General features: G+C 43.2%; 1 protein-coding gene across 1 annotated transcript; it reads right to left on the bottom strand.

Moving 5' to 3' along the window:
- Positions 1-340: 340 nt before the first annotated feature.
- LOC311224029 (uncharacterized protein) lies at positions 341-20,129 on the bottom strand (the record flags this gene model as incomplete). The annotated part of the gene is made up of 5 exons (XM_084308832.1): positions 341-462; positions 1,513-2,635; positions 12,940-13,260; positions 17,648-17,850; positions 20,017-20,129. The coding sequence occupies 5 exons, from the start codon at positions 20,127-20,129 to the stop codon at positions 423-425; spliced, it is 1,800 nt and encodes a 599-aa protein (XP_084164958.1). The 3' UTR covers positions 341-422.
- Between the last annotated feature and the right edge of the window lie 568 nt (positions 20,130-20,697).

Here is a 20,697-nt window from a genome sequence, read left to right as displayed (position 1 = left end):
CTTCGCTCAGCTGCGAGGCGGAGTATACGCTGCGGCAGTAGGCCTGCTTCTCCTTCAGAGCCTTCAGCTCTGCCTTGGTGTTGGAAAGCTCGATCTCCTGCATGACCCTCTCCACGCGCTCAGATATCCGGACGCCGTCTGTCTGGGTGGAGATGCCGGCCCTCTCCACACGCTCGAACATCGGGACGCCGTCCGTCTGGGTGGAGACGCCGGGGCAAATCTCACGTTCCTCGCTTTTAGTCGAGCTCGGCGCCGCTTCGGGTGACCGGTCGCCTCGTTCTTCGGCGCAGGCGGGCGTCTGACCTTCTTCTTCAACATGGGGCGGACATAGCTCCTTACTGTTGGAGCGGACGCGCAGGGGTTTAGCCAAGTGGGGAAAAGAGATCAGGATCTTTATCGTTCCCTCTGGGGAAATGACAGCTTCACAGGCGTGAGGTGGTTTCAGACTTCCTTTCCACCCTCCTAAACAGAAAAATAAAACATCAGGCTGTTAATTCTATTGTGACAAAGTAACTTTTATTTGGCTGTTGAACAATTGGTGGCAGTCGTTTGTATTCTGAAACGTATTTTAGCAGCTAAAAAACTGACCACTGTAGCTAGGGGAATTATCACCCATGTTAACAATTCCCATGTGTTCTTCCTGTGCGCCAGGACAGTTCAGTCAGTATTTGTGAACACTGACCACTCTACATTTAGAAAGCTAGAAATCACAGAGAGAAAGAGAGAGAGAGGGAGGGAGAGAGAGAGAGGGAGAGAGAGAGAGATAGAGAGAGAGAGAGAGAGAGAGCAAGAGCAAGAGCGAGAGCGAGAGCGATCTAAACCATCCAAACTGAGATGTAATATCTGGGTCTGTTTCAATAGACAATAAATGGGGTCCTGACTTTATGAGGCCATGAAATGTTTGTGTAAACTCTGGCATTCAAATGAGAGTAGACAGAGCTCACACAAACATCTTTTTCATAACTTCACCGTCTATGGAGCAGCCCCAGATTTGACATCAGAGTGAAATCAGCATTTGGAGGGGCTTCTCTGATTTTCAACTGTCCTGGGGAACAGGAACATGAAAAGTTGTGGGTGCTGCCTGCTATCATTGCATTTAGGAAAGACAGAGTATATTTTATTTGGAACTAAAATGAAGCTCAGGAAGAGGAAAACGACCACAGTACAGTGTGAATGGAACATCATAGAGTCCAAAACAAGTGTGAAATATCTAGGAATCACTCTTGACCAGTCTGTCTCTGGAGAAGAAATCGCAGTGACAGTCCTGTCCAAAGTCGCAACGAATGTAAAATTTTTATATAGATACACACGTGATCTAAACCTAAAAGTTAAAAAAATATTAGTTGCATCTCTAATCCAGTGTAATTTCGATTATGCTTGTTCTGCATGGTATAGTGATTTTACATTGTGATCTACTGGTATTGCATGTCACACCACCTCATGTGGCCATAGATAACTAAAAATAATTATTTAGGCTATGAATGTTGACTTGTGAATTCTAGTAATACGTACGTCTCGTGTTGGTGTACCTCTGATGAAGAAACTGGTCCCTTTTTGATTATTATTTTTTTTATCCTCTTTTTCGGCCCTCTTGGCGATTGAGTTTGACACCGCCAAGGATCGTTCGTCAACGTCTGATCACCTGGCTTGTCACAGTCAAACACTCCACACGTCGGGCAGAGTCGTTTGGGATCCGGGGAAGCGTTTCCCGCGGGGGATTCAGAACGCAGAGGGGGCAAGTCCACGGAAGGATGCGAAGGAGCGCCGGCCTCCGTTTGTTGAGAGGATTTCTTTGCGCACGTCCCTTTCACCTGAGGCTTCAACTTCAACTTAGCCAACGTGGTGAACAACGCCGGAGTGAACGTGTGCTTCTTTCCACGGCCCGGCAACGTCGCCACGATGTCTTTAAAAGGCAAACTCTGCAGAACGGCCATGAAGGTGGCGGTGACATTGGTGACGGTGGACACGCTGCAGTGGAAGAGCGAGGCGAGGTGGAGGTCTACGTACTTATGCTTCAGCTTCATGAGCGTCAGGAGAACCTGGTCCTCCAGTGTGAGGGACTTCACGCTCCACCCGGAGCTGTAGCTGATGGAGGTGGAGGAGAGGCTCAGGTGTTCCATGAGGGCGTTGAACGTGTCCCTGTCCGTTATCCCCGTCTCCATCCTCAGGGCCTCTTCGCTCAGCTGCGAGGCGGAGTATACGCTGCGGCAGTAGGCCTGCTTCTCCTTCAGAGCCTTCAGCTCTGCCTTGGTGTTGTAAAGCTCGATCTCCTGCATGACCCTCTCCACACGCTCAGATATCCGGACGCCGTCTGTCTGGGTGGAGACGCCGGCCCTCTCCACACGCTCGAACATCGGGACGCCGTCCGTCTGGGTGGAGACGCCGGGGCAAATCTCACGTTCCTCGCTTTCAGTCGAGCTCGGCGCCGCTTCGGGTGACCGGTCGCCTCGTTCTTCGGCGCAGGCGGGCGACTGACCTTCTTCTTCAACACGGGGCGGACGTAGCTCCTTACTGTTGGAGCGGACGCGCAGGGGTTTAGCCAAGTGGGGAAAAGAGAACAGGATCTTTATCGTTCCCTCTGGGGAAATGACAGCTTCACAGGCGTGAGGTGGTTTCAGGCTTCCTTTCCACCCTCCTAAACAGACAAATAAAACATCAGGCTGTTAATTCTATTGTGACAAAGTAACGCCGCTCTAAACCACATATCATGGGTGCTTGAGGAAGGATAATAACGATAATCTAGCGTTGATTTCAGGAAGATTCTGTAATCAGGAGAAAAATGACAACGTGATAAGTGGATTCCACTAAAACGCTATTTTTTGTGGAAATCTTTTTCCTGACTTTCGGTTAAGCATGGAGACGGGATAGATGGAAGAAAGTGGCTCCCGCACAATTTGCAAACTATTTATTTATTTGACAAGCGACATGCTGCAATTCACCGTTTAAACTTTAAGACTAAAATACGAATACTGCACTACGTTTCATAACATGACGGGAAGAGTAAAGGAAACAGATAAAACGTTGAATGCAACTTCTACTATCCTCCAAGCTACTGCACTTGCTAGCGGGGCTAAAGACATGACTGCTTCCCCAGCCAAAGCTAAGACAGCGTCAGCCTTACCCAGCGATTTGGAGAACCTCCGTACTGCCATACTTACCGATGTGACGTCAGTGGTCACCTCGCTGCTATAATCAGCTCTCGCACCGGTGAGTGAATCCCTGGAAATCCACGTTGGATATGCATGGACATCGGCTCACCTCCGTCAAATCGGGCTCGTCTGACTACAGCAACAGAGTCGTTGAGATAGAGGGCGCATATGCTCAACTCAAAACAGAGAAAGCTCTGCTAGCCGACAAGGTGGATGATCTTGAAAACCGCTCGCGCATAGCCAACTTGAGAGTGATCGACATCCCTGAGAAAATGGAAGGCTCGGATCCAATCCAATTCATGACCGAATTGTTTTCGGATATTTGTGGTGCTAACTTTTTTCCCACACCGCTCATACTGTCTCGCGCTCACAGGCTGGGGAAAGAAAACAAAGAAAATAAAGCCAGAGGAAACAACCCCAGACCCAGAGCTTTCATCGTACTCTTCCACAACTACCAGGACAAGGAGCGTATTTTTGGGAAGAGAAGGGAGGATCTGCGGTACCGTGGCCACAAGATCTCACTCTACCCTGACTTCAGCGTCGAACTGTCCCGAAAGCGTGCGGCTTACAACAACGTGAAAGCCCGACTCTACAAGAAAAACGTTCGTTTTGGACTTCTGTACCCAGCTCGCCTCCGCGTGGACTTTAACGACCAAACGTTGTATTTTTACTCTCCCGCATCTGCCCAGGCGTTCTACAATGCTCATTGGCATGACTGAGGTAATTACACAACGGTGGGGGTTTGTTTACACACCAGCTTTAACGTAGTCTGGCTAACAGCTGACTTGGACTGTATGATGTTATCATGCCAGCCTACTTGTAGTTTCCCCCCCCCCACTCTTTTCTTTCCTCGACAAATCTCGAGTTGTTATTCATATTTTGTATCTTGCAGTTATTTCTATAATGTGTCGCTTGTCACAGCGAAATGCTCTTTGATATATATTTTTTCTTCTCTACACTCTTAGTAAATTGGGAGCTCACGCTCTGTGTTCAGTTTAACCTATAGTTCTAGGTTAGGTTAAGGTCTGTGGATGCACCGGAAGTTTAGTAGCGATTACCTGCGGTTCTCTAGATGTGGGAAGAAGAGAAGGGAACCTAGGATGGGAATAGGAATGGGATTCTTTTGGGGGTTACTTACACCATATGCGGTCCGGGAAAGGTCTGTATTTTCTGTTGTTGTTGCAGATGTCGTGGTTACACATACATATGTTTATATTTACTTATCTGTTTTTTTTTTTTTACTTTGTAGAGTCTGCAATACCCCTATACAAGGGGCCTGTATATGGGACCACTCAAATCTTGAACTAAATCATGACTTCATCTAATAATGGGAGGGACAACTCTGTTAGACTGATCACATGGAATGTCAAATCTATGAATGGGCCAGTCAAACATTCAAGGGTCTTTGCTCACCTAAAAAACCTGAAGGCAGATAACATGTTTCTACAGGAAACTCATTTATTGAAAGCAGATCAAATTAGACTACACAAGCCTTGGATCAGCCAGGTATTTCACTCCAATTTTAATATTCGGGCAAGAGGTGTTGCGATACTGGTAAACAAAAAAGCTCAATTCACATCCTCTAACATTATCTCTGACCCGGATGGTAGATATATAATTGTAACAGGCACTCTATTCCAAACCCCAGTGCTCTTAGTCAATATTTACGCTACCAACTGGGATGATGTTGGTTTTATGAACAAGATCCTCTCCTCCCTCCCAAACTTAAACACACACCAACTTATTTTGGGGGGAGATTTGAACTGTGTTATGGACCCGGTTTTGGATCGCTCTTCTCTAAGACCCTCAACACTCTCTAAAATGTCCAGGTCCTTATCAGCCTTTATGAGGGAAAATGGATGTGTAGACCCATGGAGATCTGCTAACCCACTATTAATACATTGGGTGCCAGCAACGAGAAATCTCGTTGTTGGCCGCCATGCGTTGAGTGCAAATGACGAGAAATCTCGTTATTTAATCGTTATTTCTTTTATTAGCAATATCCATAAATTTTTCATCCATCCAGCCTCACGTTATCATTGGGACTGGCTCTGACCTAAAAAAGGGCAAATACTGTGCCCCATCGTCTCCCGGATGGTATTGCACCCATTGGATTGGAGTCAATGAAAATGCATGAGAAAAAAAAACTCCGGGCTCCACATTTGACTTCTGAGCCATGTAACCTGAGACTATTGCATTCATTGAGGCAACCGAAAGCAGCGTGGATGATCTGTTTCGAGGTCTAACGTTGGATCAATAAACGCGATCGATATTTGGAATGGCGATCAGGAATTGGAATAATCTTTTTGCAGAACATCTGATCTGAGGTAAAGAATCTATTTTACCAGTATTGGGTTAATCAGAGTTTTTTTTCACAGCGTTCACAACGTGTCCCCTATGTGTGTATATGACGTTAGCGCTGACCAGGACATGGATAATCGATTTTTCAGCCCGCTTCTCTAGCGTGCATAAGTACACATACTATCGATAATCTAGCGTTTTCTGGAATCACTAGAAATCTTTTTTTTTCTACCTTTTCTCCCATTTTCTATTTTTCTCCCATCCCAATTTTCGTATTGTCCAATTCTACCCTCCCCTGTCTCGAACGCTGTTAGGCCATGCCTCCCACTGGCCGGCTGCAATGTGGACAAAGCCTTGCATCACGTGTCCCCTCCGGTACACGAGGAGGCAGCCGTCACATCTTTTCACCTGCACAGCGCGATCTCTCAGCGGAGAGGGTCTGCGTGCCCTCGTCACTTCCTGATTCTGCTGCGCAGGCGCACCAACCGACCTGTAGGAGTCGCTGTCCACAACGTCCGATCCCCACCCACCAGCTTCCCACCCCTAACACTGCCAATTGCGTTAGTATGAACGACCAGCGAAACTGGTAGAAATGCCGAGAGCTGGGCTCAAATCACTAGAAATCTTCAAAACTATACTCTTATTCAAAACGGTATAAAACAGAAATGTACTGATGAAAAAACAATCCGTTTTGTACATATTGACTGCAAGCAGGTCATTGATAAGTGACGGTTGTATTAGACACATAGCCATAATTTAAGATATAGTTTATGCGTTCGCAAATATCCCCGTCCTCTCATTGACTAAAGCGCTGGCACTCAAGCGATAAATAGCGCACCCCCTGCCAGCACACAATGTGTTAAAAGCGTTCTCTTTTTTTTCACATGTACACCACTCTTATACCAGAATAGATAATTTTTTTATTGATAAAACCCTGTTAGACTCTGTCCGCTCAGTTGACTATTTAGCCATTGTGATTTCGGACCATGCGCCTATACAAATGGACATCTCCTTTACTCTGAATAGAAAAGATCGCCCTCCCTGGAGATTCGATACCTTGCTACTTTCCGACAAGGGGTTTTGCGACAAAACTTCTAAGTCAATTGATGACTTCTTACTCATCAATAGATCGGATTCAATATCTCACTCACTGTTGTGGGAGACTTTAAAAGTGGTTCTGCGTGGTGAAATCATTTCCCATGTAGCCCATGCGAACAAAACTCAGAAAAAGCGGTTGCAAGACCTTACAGATTCTATTCTCCAGCTTGATGGTGAGTACGCCACAGACCCTTAACCTGAATTGTATAAAAAGAAGCTTGATTTGCAGTCTGAATTCGATCTATTATCCACAAAGAAAGCTGAAGGTCTGCTGTTCCACTCCCGCGGCCTGTCGTATGAATATGGAGACAAGAACAGTCGGCTGCTTGCACATCAGCTCAAGCGCAGAGCAACCTCCAGGCTGATCCCACAGATAAGGGATCGCTCTAATAACATAGTCTCCAAACCCCAAGACATTAATAAGGTCTTTGAAGTGTTTTACTCCTCTCTCTACACATCCGAACCCCCTCCCGACAGAATATCTATGGATACATTTTTTAATTACCTAGAATTCCCGTCTATAGACCCGGAGCTGGCTAAGGATTTAGACAGACCATTTAACATTGATGAGATCAAGGAGGCTATCAATGCTATGCAGAGTGGCAAGGCACCGGGTCCAGATGGCTATGAGGCAGGTTTTTATAAAAGGTTTTGTGACAAACTCGCCCCGCTTCTGATGGAAATGTTTAACGAGTCCCTAAAAAATGAGACACTGCCACATACACTCACCCAAGCAACCATTTCCCTCCTACTTAAAAAAGACAAAGACCCCACAGATTGTGGATCATATCGCCCAATTTCGCTGATTAACAACGATGGAAAAGTCATTGCCAAGGTGATGGCCAGGCGTGTGGAGAACATCTTACCTCTGATTATTTCTGAGGACTAGACTGGCTTCATTAACCTGTTCCACCTGTGGAATATTTTCGCCTAAAATATATACCTAGGTAAATGGAATATTGCTCCACGTCTACAAGGGTCATTTGCATATTCTTGGTATCTAGGGACATCTATGGACCTCAGGGAATGTATTCAGTGTCAGAAATATTGTGTCTATTACTAGGCTTGCTTAAATTGTGATGAAACAAAGGAGAATATGAATTATGATTTTTCTTTGCATCTTTGACAGTGAATAACACCATGATAATAATGACCAAACTTAAAAAACGGCCACTGATCTCATTCAGTACCCTCTTGAGATCATGTGTAAAAGAAATCGAAGGAAATTAATAAAGGGGAAATGATTAAACCGAAGGTTCTGTAGATACAGTACTGAATTCTCCCATCCGGACCAATGCAATTTGAAATATTATTATAGAATATAGAATATGATGCTTATAAATGACCTTATTATAGCCAATTCGCACATTTATATATATATATACATATATTAGCTTTCAAATGCCCGAGTTCAATTTGGATTTAGTATCACCAGGCATGCATAAGAACAGATAATGAAATCTACTGTAATCTACTGTACTTTTTAATTTTCCCCACAGTGCAACCGTTTTGAAACTAATTTCAGATCTAATTGTTCCTACATGTTAACAATAGGGAAGAGAAACTAACTGCATTTAAAAATGTGTCAAAAACGTTACCTTTTGTGGCTTATTATCCCGAATAATAACAGTTATTGAAATAATTCATACAGAGCTCTGAACATTGAACCCCATATAATCTTCCAGGAAGTGTAGTTCGGAAAGATTCCAACGCTGATCTACAAAATGGCAGCAAAAACTACAATTCCCACGGTTCAAAATTTCCAAAATGGTCGCCCTTGCGACTAGACTTCATAAAATCGAAAAGTTAAATCTATCTAAAGGCACTTTTAACCTATTGCTAAACTAACGTATTGATGATAATATACATTCTACATGCTTTTGTGACATGTTAGTGATGTTAATACTTGAAAACGTTTGATATTAAAATCGCAAAATGTATGCAACACTCTGAAAAATATTGATTTATGACCAGATGCCATTTTGGGACCGGTACCGGTCCCGTCGGGTGGAACAGGTTAAGGGTCGCCACTCCTTTTCTAACATTCGCAGACTCTTGAATATTATACACACTTCAGGTCCTTCTCTCCCTCCTGAGGTAATTATATCTCTGGACGCGGAGAAGGCCTTTGACCGCATGGAGTGGGAGTACTTGTTCATGACTCTGAAGAAATTTGGGTTCGGGACACATTTATTTCATGGGTCCGGCTACTCTACTCCGCCCCCTTGGCCTGTGGTACTACCAACTCTATAAATTCCCCTTATTTCCCACTCTCCAGAAGGACACGCCAGGGTTGTCCTTTGTCTCCGCTATTGTTTGCCGTCGCCGCTGAACCTCTATCCATTGCACTCAAGTCCTCGCCCCACTTCGGTGGTATCACCCATCACGGAATCGAACACAGGGTTTCCCTTTACGCTGACGACCTTCTGCTCTATTTGACGGATCCTATTACCTCCATCCCTCAAATAGAATCTATGTTGAGAGAGTTTGGCTCTCTCAGGCTATAAGCTGAATTTTCATAAAAGTGAATGTTTCCCCATTAACAACCCAGCCTTACAAATGACACAATATTCAATTCCCTTTCGTCTGTCACAATCAGGCTTTAAATATCTGGGCATAAAGATCACCCACACCTTAAATGGAAATTACTCAATAATCAACTAGGCTGCAGTAAAAAACTTAAAACCAGATTCTCAAACATAAACATAAAGATGGACAACACGCTCATCACAGACTAGCTGGATGTAGCCAATTACTTAAACACTTTCTTCACAAACATAGCCACAACACTGGTAAACAAACTACCCTCCCACTCAGGGCATTATGGGGTAGAACACATAGTAGCATACTACAAGAACCTAGGGGTCCACAAAGACGACTTCAAACTGGAAATGGTAACAACAGATGAGGTACTCAAAAAACTGAGCGCCCTCCAACCAAACAAGGCCACTGGCCATGACAACATCCCCTCCAAATTCCTCAGAGACTCAGCAGCCGCCATCACCCCAGTCATCACACACATAATAAACCTCTCCATAAAACAGGGACACGTCCCCAAGGACTTCAAAATTGCGAGAGTAACACCCCTGCACAAAAAGGGCAGCAAATTAGACCCAGGCAACTACCGTCCTGTTTCTATCCTTACCTCCATCTCGAAAGTCATGGAAAAAATAGTACCTCGCGGAAAAAAATCTACGAATTCCAATCTGGCTTCAGAACATCCCAGTCCACTGACACATGCCTTCTCTATTTGAACGACCACATCAAACAAGAGGTGGACGTGGGCAAATACTGCGGCATGGTCATGCTGTACCTACAAAAGGCCTTCGACACTGTCGATCACACCATTCTGATTGACAAGCTAAAAGCAATTGGTTTTGATAATCTATCAGTGAGCTGGATACAATCCTACCTGGAGGGGAGAGAACAGATGGTGGAGGTAAACGGTACCCTATCCCCCCCCCCTCCCAGTGAGCTGTGGTGTTCCACAAGGAAGCATACTAGGACCGCTACTGTTCCTAATTTATGCAAATGACATGTCGTCAGCTTGTGACTGCAACTTGTTCCTGTTTGCGGACGACTCAGCCCTGCTGGTCTCTGACAAGAACAAGTTACAGGTTGAAAAAACCCTCAGCTCGGAACTAGGCAAAATCTGCATATGGCTCGCCGATAACAAACTATCATTACACATGGGCAAAACAAAGTCCATTCTCTTCGGTTCAAATAACAAACTCAGCAAGACCGACGGCTTCTCAGTTACAGTGGGTGACAATAGTCACAAGGAAAGATGAAATTACCTACCTGGGTTCCATCCTAAAGGCTAATCTTTCCTGTGAAAAAATGGCATCCAATGTAATAAAAAAGTCAACCAACGAACTCGATTCTTGTACCGGATCTCCTCTCTGGTAAACAAGAATACCCTGAACTCTGGCAGGAGCACTCATTCAAGGGTACTACGACTATGCTTGCACCTCATGGTACCAAAGCACCTCAAAGGCGCTAAAAACAAAATTACAAACATCTCTGTAGGATAACTACAACAAAGTGCATTCAGAACAAAGCCAAGGTGCTTTTAAACTGCATAACGATCTGCATAAAGACACACACACAGGACTGTTGTATTTACTACATCTCCCATGACTCTTAGCGGGGGATGACTTATCTTACGAGAGACGGGTCAAAGAGGAATGGAAGTGTTAGCTAGCTTAACGCTAACGTTAGTTAAAATGTTTTAACCGCGACGGGCATATAGTAATGGCGAGGATATAAAGCATGTTAAAGACGCATTTATTGGATGCGTTGCTCGCGGTCGCGGAGTTTACATAGAAACAGCGCGACTCCCAAGAGGAGTTAGTTATCACAGGCTGCAGAACGCAGGAAGAGCTGCCAAGCTGCTCACGTTACACGTTGCACGTTTTGATTACGTCATCACAACAACACTTTCGGTTACAAACGTTACGTATCCCTGTTCTTTGACATTCGGTGATATATTTTCGGTGCTAAAACCCTTTCGGCCAAAAGCCGAAAGAGCATTTTTAACCATTTTCGGCCGATAATTTTCAGTGGCAGAATTTTCGGTGCATCCCTACTATAGACACGAGCTGAAAAATCTATTCTCTTATTTCCTCATCAGCGATCACAGCCAAACAGCCACATCACACATAGGGGACACGCTGTTATCTCAGCGAATACAGCTCCGATTACCCCAAAACTGGTAACATAGACTCCTTACCTTAGATCAGATGTTCTCCAAAAAGATTATTCCAATTCCTGATCGCCATTCCAAATATCGATCACGCTTATTGATTGAATATTGGCTGCTGTAAATATATATTCCAGGCTGATTTCCGTCTCGCGATCAGATCCCTCATCATCAGATCCATCGCCAGCACAATGGAGCCAGTTGGCTCCACCTCTACAGATCTACAGATCCCAGGTCAGTCTAATCGACTGCCTGCAGTTACACAGGGATAGACGATAGGGGGCGCTTTTTTGCATTCTGAGCTCCTACAGGGGCTGCTGTACCAACGGGAGACTCGGTTGATGAAATATGAATTCTAATAAAAAAAGAAAGCGATAATTGTCGTCGTCGGCACTCAATGGGGGGGCTAATAAAACGAGATATGACGTCGCTGGCACTCAATGTGTTAATAAAGTTTTCAATCAATCAATTAAACTCTATTTTTTAAGCTAACTTCCCCCCATTAATCACTAACATGAAAGCTGACTTTCAACGTTGGAGCAGCCTGCCCCTCTCACTCTCCGGTAAAGTGCAATGTGTTAAGATGAATATCCTGCCCAAATTCCTGTATGTCTTTCAATGTCTCCCTCTATTTCTACCCAAATCCTTTTTTCTCACAATAGACCAAGCAATATCTGCCTTTATCTGGAGGGGGGGGGAGATTCCTATAATAGGCAAAGCCATCCTACAAGGACCTAGGAGGTCAGGTGGACTTGCGCTCCCCAATTTCATGCACTATTACTGGTCTGCCAACATCCATAAAATTATTCTTTGGTTAAAAACCCCAGAAACGGACTGGTGTAGCTTAGAAGTGCAAAGTGCAACCACTCTGGACTCGTCTTTTACACACTGGAACAGACTCGGAATAAATAGTTTCAAGGATCTATATGACGGTGACACTTTCTCCAGTTTTAGCTCCTTATGTCTCCAATTTGGTCTTCCACGCTCAGATCTATTTCGTTATCTTCAGATACATAATTTTGTATGTGCACAATTTGACTCATTTCCTAGCCCCCCTCAACAATCAAATTGGGAGAGACTCTTGGGTCTATCACCAAACCAAAAAGGGCTTATATCTGAAATGTATCAAAATATTATGTGCTTGACCAAAGACAAAAGCGCTAAAACGAGGTCCAGGTGGGAGGAGGAGCTGGGGGTGGAACTGACAGAGGAGTGGTGGGGGGAGCACTGGATAGGGTGAATTCCTCCTCCACTTGTGCCCGACTCAGTCTAATACAACTAAAGGTGGTACACAGAGTACACTACAGCAAAGCAAGACTAGCTGAAATCTACTCAGACTCCAATCCCAATTGTGACCACTGTAATAGTCCACAAGCTGATCTCTCTCACATGTTTTGGTCCTGCCCAGGGCTTAGACCATTATGGTCCTCAATACAGCCTGTCCACTGTTAGCCATTTTCGGGGTACCGGCTGAGCCTCTCCCTATTAAGCCGAACGAGACTGACATGTTGGCTTTTGCCACGCTCTTGGCCAGACGGAGAATACTCCTAGCCTGGAAATTGTCTACACCCCCCCCCCCCTTCTCCGCCTGGCTAAAAGATATGGTCTTGTTTCTAAAACTAGAGAAGATTAAGTATGCACTTAGAGGAGTTAACGAAAGATTCTTTAAAAAGTGGCAGCTGTTCTTACCAGCGGGGACCCTCTCTGGTTGGTTTGGCTCCGGGGGGCTCTGGGATAGAAATGTCCGCCTTGTGCATGCGTGTTCTCTGCTTCGGGGTGGTTGTGCGTTGGCCCTCTTTCGAGGTGGGTTGTGCTTGGAGTTATGGTTGGGGTTAGCCCTGGCCCTGGCTCTGGGCGTGGCCCGCTTCGGGGGAGGGGCGGAGCGTGGCCACTTCGAGGCGGAGAGTGTATATGTGCAGGGCAGAAGAGACCCTTCGGGGCTGGGCCGGTCGGGGGGGGTCTTCGCTGTGCGCTGGCTGGCCGGTCGGGGGCCGTCTTCGCGGGCTACGGCTGCGGAAAAGAATCACGCGGGTGGGATAGATTATACAAAAAAAAGGGAAAAAGGGTAAATGAATAATTCTGACTTTGTAATTGTACAAAATTGCTTCACCAATAAAAACCTTTGTTAAAAAAAAAAAAAAAAGGGAAATCTTTTTCCTGGGATTACTCAGAAGCACCCAAACTATATTCATATTCAAAACGGTATAAAACGGAAATGTACGGATGAAAAAATTATCTGTTTTTTGCACTTTGACCAGAAGCAACTCACTGACAATCTACGGTGTTATTAGACCCATAGCTATAATATTAAATATAGGTTTAGCTCTACAAACAAGGTGAGCGTTTACATGGGGTTAATGGGCGGCAAGGCCAGATGCACTTCCCAGAAGGGGCGTGGCACCCAATGTGTTAAGAGTAAGATAGCAAGAAGGTCATTTTTACACAGGTGTAGTACTCTGGAATGAACTACCTCTGCCTACCAAGCAAAGTCAAACCAAAAGCATTTTTAAAACAAAAGTAAAGGCTAAATTATGGGAAGAGCAAATAGGCATGTTCGAGATTGATTTCGACTCGCCTCGAAAGTAGACGAGTAGACGAGTGCAGCCGGGGGAGGAGTCAGAACGTCGGACACTTCAGATTTGACGACAGCCTGCTCGCCTAGTCTCGCATGGCAGATATCGCGTTCACGTTACCACACACACATACACACCTGTCCAGCTCATTATAATGCAAGGGCCGTGTGCAAAATTAGATTAGATTCAAATGTACAGCACACCATATACCTGCTATATGGGAATATACTATTCATATACCATAATGTATACCATCTTGTTGCACGCTCCTGCCCACCGCAGTGCCCACGCACACACACTGCTGAATAATTCTGTTTTGCATCAATATATATATATATACTGTATATTGAGGCAAAACAGAATTATATATACAGTATATATTGAGGCAAAACAGACGATGCGTGTGTGTATGTGCGGGATAAAGTATCAGTGCAGCTGCGCCTGCTGCATCGTTAATGAACTATAGATTTATATGGAATTCGTTCATCTATCTAGCGATTGGGTTAACTGAGAGCCAGACGGCTTAGAGAAGTACTGTACATAGAGCGGTAATGCTCAGATTGCTCATTGAGTCACGACTATAAATGCAAAACGTAATTGTCGTATTTATTATCATTATAATTATTTAATTCCGATGATGGAAACAGTCGGTCTGTAGAATCGACTTGAAGAAGCAATCACCAAGAATTTGTTCAGGGGGGTTGATAATATTGTTATTTTGATATAAACTCCATTGCAGAGATGGCTATTAAGACAGCATTCATTACTCTGATAAAATGTATTTGGTGTCTGACAGCTTGAAGTTTATCATGATGATAACGTTATTTGAGGAAGCTCTTGGTACCCAAACTGGCTGTATCCAATAATAATAATAATAAATATATCTGATAGACGGGACCCGTACTGTATTGTACCCATTCTGCAATCGGTTAATAACGTTTTCAAAAATTTCAATCAATCAAATGTCTCATAACTTCCTCTTGTGGCTGGTGACAACTTTTCGGAGCCAATAGGCGCTTTGCGCAACGACAGCAAGTCGTTTCCCATCATGCATTTGCGTCGAGCAGTTGCTGGAGAGGTACTGTGGCGCCTCGCTCTGAAGGCTGTGCGTGGGTCGCTCCCGTGAGATTTCCGCGGCTCGCCTCGTCACATTTCCAGAGCAAGTCGGACAACATTCTAACCGCCATGCAACGCGCTTGGCAAGGCCGTAGTAAAACCTGCGCAGATCTGCATCCGCCTCGCCAATCTCGAACACGCCTAATGGCTCAGCAGCCATAGGGCAGACAATCAGATTCCAGGGCTAGAGTAGACACGGGGTACTAAAACTCAAGTTCTTCCTAGTAGGCTATATGTGCTGTGTTTTTATGTTTTATGTTTTTTTTTTTTTTATGTATTCCATCGAGGACCACCTTGGAAATAAGTATTTTTATTCATGCTTTTAGGTGATATCCTCAGGAATACAAATTGGTCGTGATAATTAGTTTTTATGATGTGTTTGTAATTTCCTAATCAAAATCAAAATGATCTAAAATTAATGTTATAGAAATTGTCACGTTTCAGCAGTCTTACCTCTATCTAAAGCAGGGGTGTCAAACTCATTTTCACAGAGGGCCACATCAGCATTATGGTTGCCCTCAAAGGGCCAAAGACCGTATAAATGTTAATGTAATGTAAAATAAATGTAGCTACTCATTTACATATTGTTAAACATGTTGTTTCTGTATTTATTACTTATTCAAGTTATACATATTGCATATGCATTTGCATAGATGTAAAAATATATGTTAGCTTATGTTATTTTAACAAATAATTTTAGTTGATCAGAACCCCATATTACTCCATTAATCAATGATCAAACCATTCAAGTAAATAACAAAGAAGAAGATCATCAAATACAAGCTATGACATTAAGTTTGTTCAAAACCTTTTTGTCACAGTCAAGAGGGGCAGAACTAACAACTGAGCTGCAAAGAACACGTGGGACAGATGTAGCAGATGTTACAAAAACAAATGGCTGCACACAACCTTGCAGAGGCCATACATCCAACTAATGGAAGATAGTTTAATTAACTTTAATTAACAGATTGCAGAATGGGTACAGTACAGTACAGCTCAATACACACAATTGTTAAGGGGATGCAGACCAGAGAAAGACTTTCGACTTGTTTACATCAGGGTCCACCATTTTCAATTCGTAATGAAATTGCTATTATGTGTCTGCATGAACACACAACTGTAACTGTACTCAAAAATAACAAAATAAGGGTTGTCTCAGTTCACAACTATATTGGTCAAGTTTTGGGTGGGTCTTGTTTGCGTCCCTACAGCTTCTTATTCAATTGAGCGAGATGCTCGGTTATGTCACACAGCCAGTTTGCATCTGACAGTTCAGACAATATTTCTTCAACCCTTTGTTACCTATTCCGCCTGGATCTTTTTTGTATTTTGGGCTGTAAAATTGTCAAAGAATGTCTGAGGAGTAAGTGCTTTTGGCTTTTTTCCTTTGTTACTTCATCAATACCTCAGATGTTCAACATACATGTATGTGTAAGAATGTGTAATAACCAAGGCTGTCAAAGTTAAAGCTTTATTAACGCATTAACCCACAATTATTTTAACGCAGCTATTTTTTAACCCAAGATTAATGTTTATTAAAAAAAAATGATCTAAAGTGATCTACTTTTAAACTAGTCGCCACTGCCGTCCCTGCCGTCTGCTGTCAACACCACCATTCCTCCCAGGTGTCAGGCTCCTCGTTCACTTCCATTCATTTTGAGGACCAAGTCTAAATATAATACTAATGAATCATAAAACAACAATACAGCAATAGTATTTTGTGTAATATATATTTCTGAGTCGACTGTACTTTTTGGAGCTAATGTTGCCATTTTCAAATTATGAGTATAGGAACTATTTTTCACTTGAGGTGAAATGTTGAGAATATTTCTTCCAGCAAGGTAGAGGTAACCATGGTAACCACTCCCCATATATTTCATGCAGGGCAAAGATACACAGAGCACTCAAACCTGCAACAAATTGGCCAGATCTGCTTTTGTTTGTGTAATAAACCTGTAAACACAAACATGTACTGTACCATTGACTCAGAATTGTCAGTTTTATTGTAAAACTGCTGTTTGTTTATACTTAAGGAGTATGATATTTAGACTGTCTCCAAAATTAGGAGTCTGACACCTGCTGTTGACAGCGTACAGTGGTCGCTAGATTACTTGTAACTTGTTAGATGATGTTACATAGAGATACGACTGCTGTAACGTGACAAGTTCTACTAAAGTGAAATATCCCTAGTAATGTTATAGTTTAGCTAGATTATAGTTTAGCAAAGATATTGGTAATGTAATGTCACTATTGGATTATTAGATTATATATTGCATATATTTAGCATTTGTGTTTTTTTAGATTATATATTGTAGCTATATTTATTGAAGGGCAAAATAACAGAGGGCATACATACCCTGATCTCGCACCTTGTTGCCCATATGCGCATGTCCAGAGTTAATTATATTGTATATTGTTTACACTGCCTTTTTATTCTAATTAAATTTGTACTTCTCCACTGTACTATAATTCTGTGACCTGTACCTGTAGGTCTTCTACTACCTGGCTGTACCTCCCCTCCCCCTCCCCCATGCTGCTATGATACAGAATTTCCCCAAGGGGATCAATAAAGGAATATCTTATCTTATTTATACAGGGAAATGACAAGGTTTCAGCTCTGAGAGTCGCAAGTTCACCCTGTGCTCAGTGTGCTGCCATCAGCTGGGCGTCTCTCAAGACATGGCACACACTACAGTGACCTGACCTACCATCCTCCCGGGATATGCTGGGTTCGCTCGGTGTGCTGGGTGTCACGGAAGGGAACCTGTCTCTGCAAGGGGTTGGAAGACCAACACTTCGCCTGGAATACTCTGCCTCGTTCCTCTTAAATAGGATGGGTCCCTTCAGTTTTCCTTCTGGAAAGTGGCAGGTGCAGACCCGTGAGTGATCAGTCGGCTCTTTGTCAGCTCGTCTGAAACAGGTTTTTTTTTTTTTGGTTAACATTAACAGGTTAAGCTGGGACTGTTTATGCATGGAAAACAGGGTCAGCTGGTGTGTTTTTTTTTCTTTTTCTCTTTTTCTCCGCCTGATTTGTCTATTTTTCTCCCCATCCCAATTTAGTCGTTATGCCAATTCCCCCCCTCCCCTACCTGGTTGTTGTGCGCATGTTCCTCCTACTGGTCGGTACAAGGGAACCCTGAAGTCCACCACATGCTTCCTCCAACACATGTGGAGACAGCCAGTGGCTCTCTTCTCACCTGGCAGCGAGGACTCTCATTGGTGAAGCGTAACGCGTGGGAGGTCACGCTGCCTTCACCATTTCCTGCCTTTCGCTGAGCAGGCACCCAGACCTGATCTGTAGGCGTCGCTGTCCACAACGCCAGATTACCACCCTCGACTTCCCTCCCGCTAACTCAGCCAAACGAGTTAGTATGACGACCGGTCCAAGCCGCAGGGCAATGCTGACTCCGGGAGTCGAGACCGCAGCCTCTTGCATTGGTGACGAGCGCAATCTCCGCTACGCCACCCGACCGCCCCCAGCTGGTGTATTAATGTAACGTTATAGGAATTCACAAATGCTAATTAGAATAATTAATCATATATATAGAATACTGAACCATAGATATAGAATAATGAATCATATATATATATAGAATACTGAACCACATATATAGAATAATGAACCATAGATATAGAATAATGAATCATATATAGAATACTGAACCATATAGAATACGCTTTACTGTGTTTTGCATACGTTTATATCAAGGTAAAAGGTAGAATCTATTTAGACCGGATTTCAATAGGAAAGAAATACAAAATGCACTAACTGTTAAAAGTATTATTAGACTATAGCCTAACGTTAGTTGTATCAAGATTTGAAGAGCATATATTTAGCATTTTTAGATTATAAATTAGATTCGATTTAGACTATTGGATTATTAGATTATATATTGCATATATTTAGCATTTCGTTTTTTAGATTATTAGATTCGATTTAGATTATATATTGTAACTATATTTATTGTAGGGCAAAATAACAGAGGGCATACATACGTACTGTATTGTTACTATTGTACCCATTCTGCAATCTGTTACAGTTTTCAATCAATCAATAAATCTCGCACCTTGTTGCCCATATGCTCATGTCCAGAGTTAATTATATTGTTTACACTGCCGTTTTATTCTATTTAAATGTTTACTTCTCCACTGTACTATAATTCTGTGACCTGTACCTGTATGTCTTCTACTACCTGGCTGTACCTCCCCTCCCCCTCCCCCATGCTGCTATGATACCGAATTTCCCCAAGGGGATGAATGAATGAATGAAAACTTTATTTAACAGATTGCAGAATGGGTACAATAAAGTACGGCTCAATGCAGACCAGAGAAAGACATTTGTCTTGTTTACATCAGGGTCCCCATTTTCAATTCATAGTGACATTTATGACATACACAACATACATGACATTTATGGCATAGGGATACATGACATACAGGAATATCTTATCTTATTTATACAGGGAAATTACAATGATGACAATCGGAGCCTTTGGTTGATTGATTGAAAACAGATTGCAGAATGGGTACAATATAGTACAGCTCAATACAAACAACTGCTTCAATTCATGAAGACATTTATGACATGCAAATATACGGTACTGTGTTTGATTGATTGATTGATTGATTGATTGAAAACATTATTAACAGATTAAAGAATGGGTACAATACAGCTCAGGGTCCCCCATTTTCAATTCATCATAACATGACATCATACACGAAACTCTTGACTTGACATACAGATAGACAGTACTGCTACATCTATACATTTATGACATACCAGTGTAAGCAGAAGAGATAATAAAAAAAATATATATACACCCGAAGGGGATTTTTTTTTTTTACATTTACCGGGGCCAGTTTCTAATTGCAGCCACCCGTAGGTGCTCTTTGAGAGCGGTTTTGAACGAGGGTAGGGCGTTCCACATTAGTCCCTTGTTTGAGCCGAATCTGGGTTGAACGTCATTTGTGGAACTCCCTCTGGTGTTGTGGTCGTGGACTTCATTGACCTTTAGGAAGTATTTCGACAGGTACATGGGTATCTTAGTGGTGCCTCGCCTGCTTGAGATTAGCTCACCTGATCAGTTTGGTCCAGCGCTCACGCACCTTCTTATGTTTCGGGAACGAATAAAACTTGCAGGTCCTCTTCTCGGACCTGTGATTGCATTCTGGGACGAAGCACTGCACCATACCGGCTAGCAAGCTAGCTAGCTACTAACGTTGCGTAAAAAAAACAATAACGTTATAAACTATATACACAATATGTACAACGAAACAATGATTTACATTAGTATACAAATCGTGGTTGTGGCTTTCAAAAATGGTGGTTGGCTTTAGATGATCAGAGGACTGGTGTTGGATCACGTGACTACAGCCAGGAGTCTGCTCTGTGGTGACGTCACTCAGCCGCGCCAAATGTAAGTGTAGTTTCTCAGTGAACGGAAAAACATAAACGTTGTTATTTTGCTACCTTTACTATTATAAATTGCGAATGTTTTCATGTTGAGCTATAGATTGTGGATGAATATACGCATAGAAAGGTACACCATGCAAATGTTCATGCTTTATTTGTTTTAAACGAGACTATTTAGAAATGGGGAAATACATTGCTATTTCAAGAGGGTGGACTGCGGGGAAACAGCAATGACGTAACCACTAAACAAGTTACAGACCACCGCAACGCTTCGGATATTTTCGAGCTCATGGAAGAAAGCATGGGAAGGAGGGCGGAGAAAGAGCGCGCGAGGGGAACAATTAA

This window comes from Notolepis coatsorum, assembly GCF_963971535.1.
Source record: "Notolepis coatsorum genome assembly, chromosome: 2".
Lineage (NCBI taxonomy): Eukaryota > Metazoa > Chordata > Actinopteri > Aulopiformes > Paralepididae > Notolepis > Notolepis coatsorum.
Note: the sequence above shows the minus strand (reverse complement) of the source record. Positions and strands in the feature narration are given on the sequence as shown.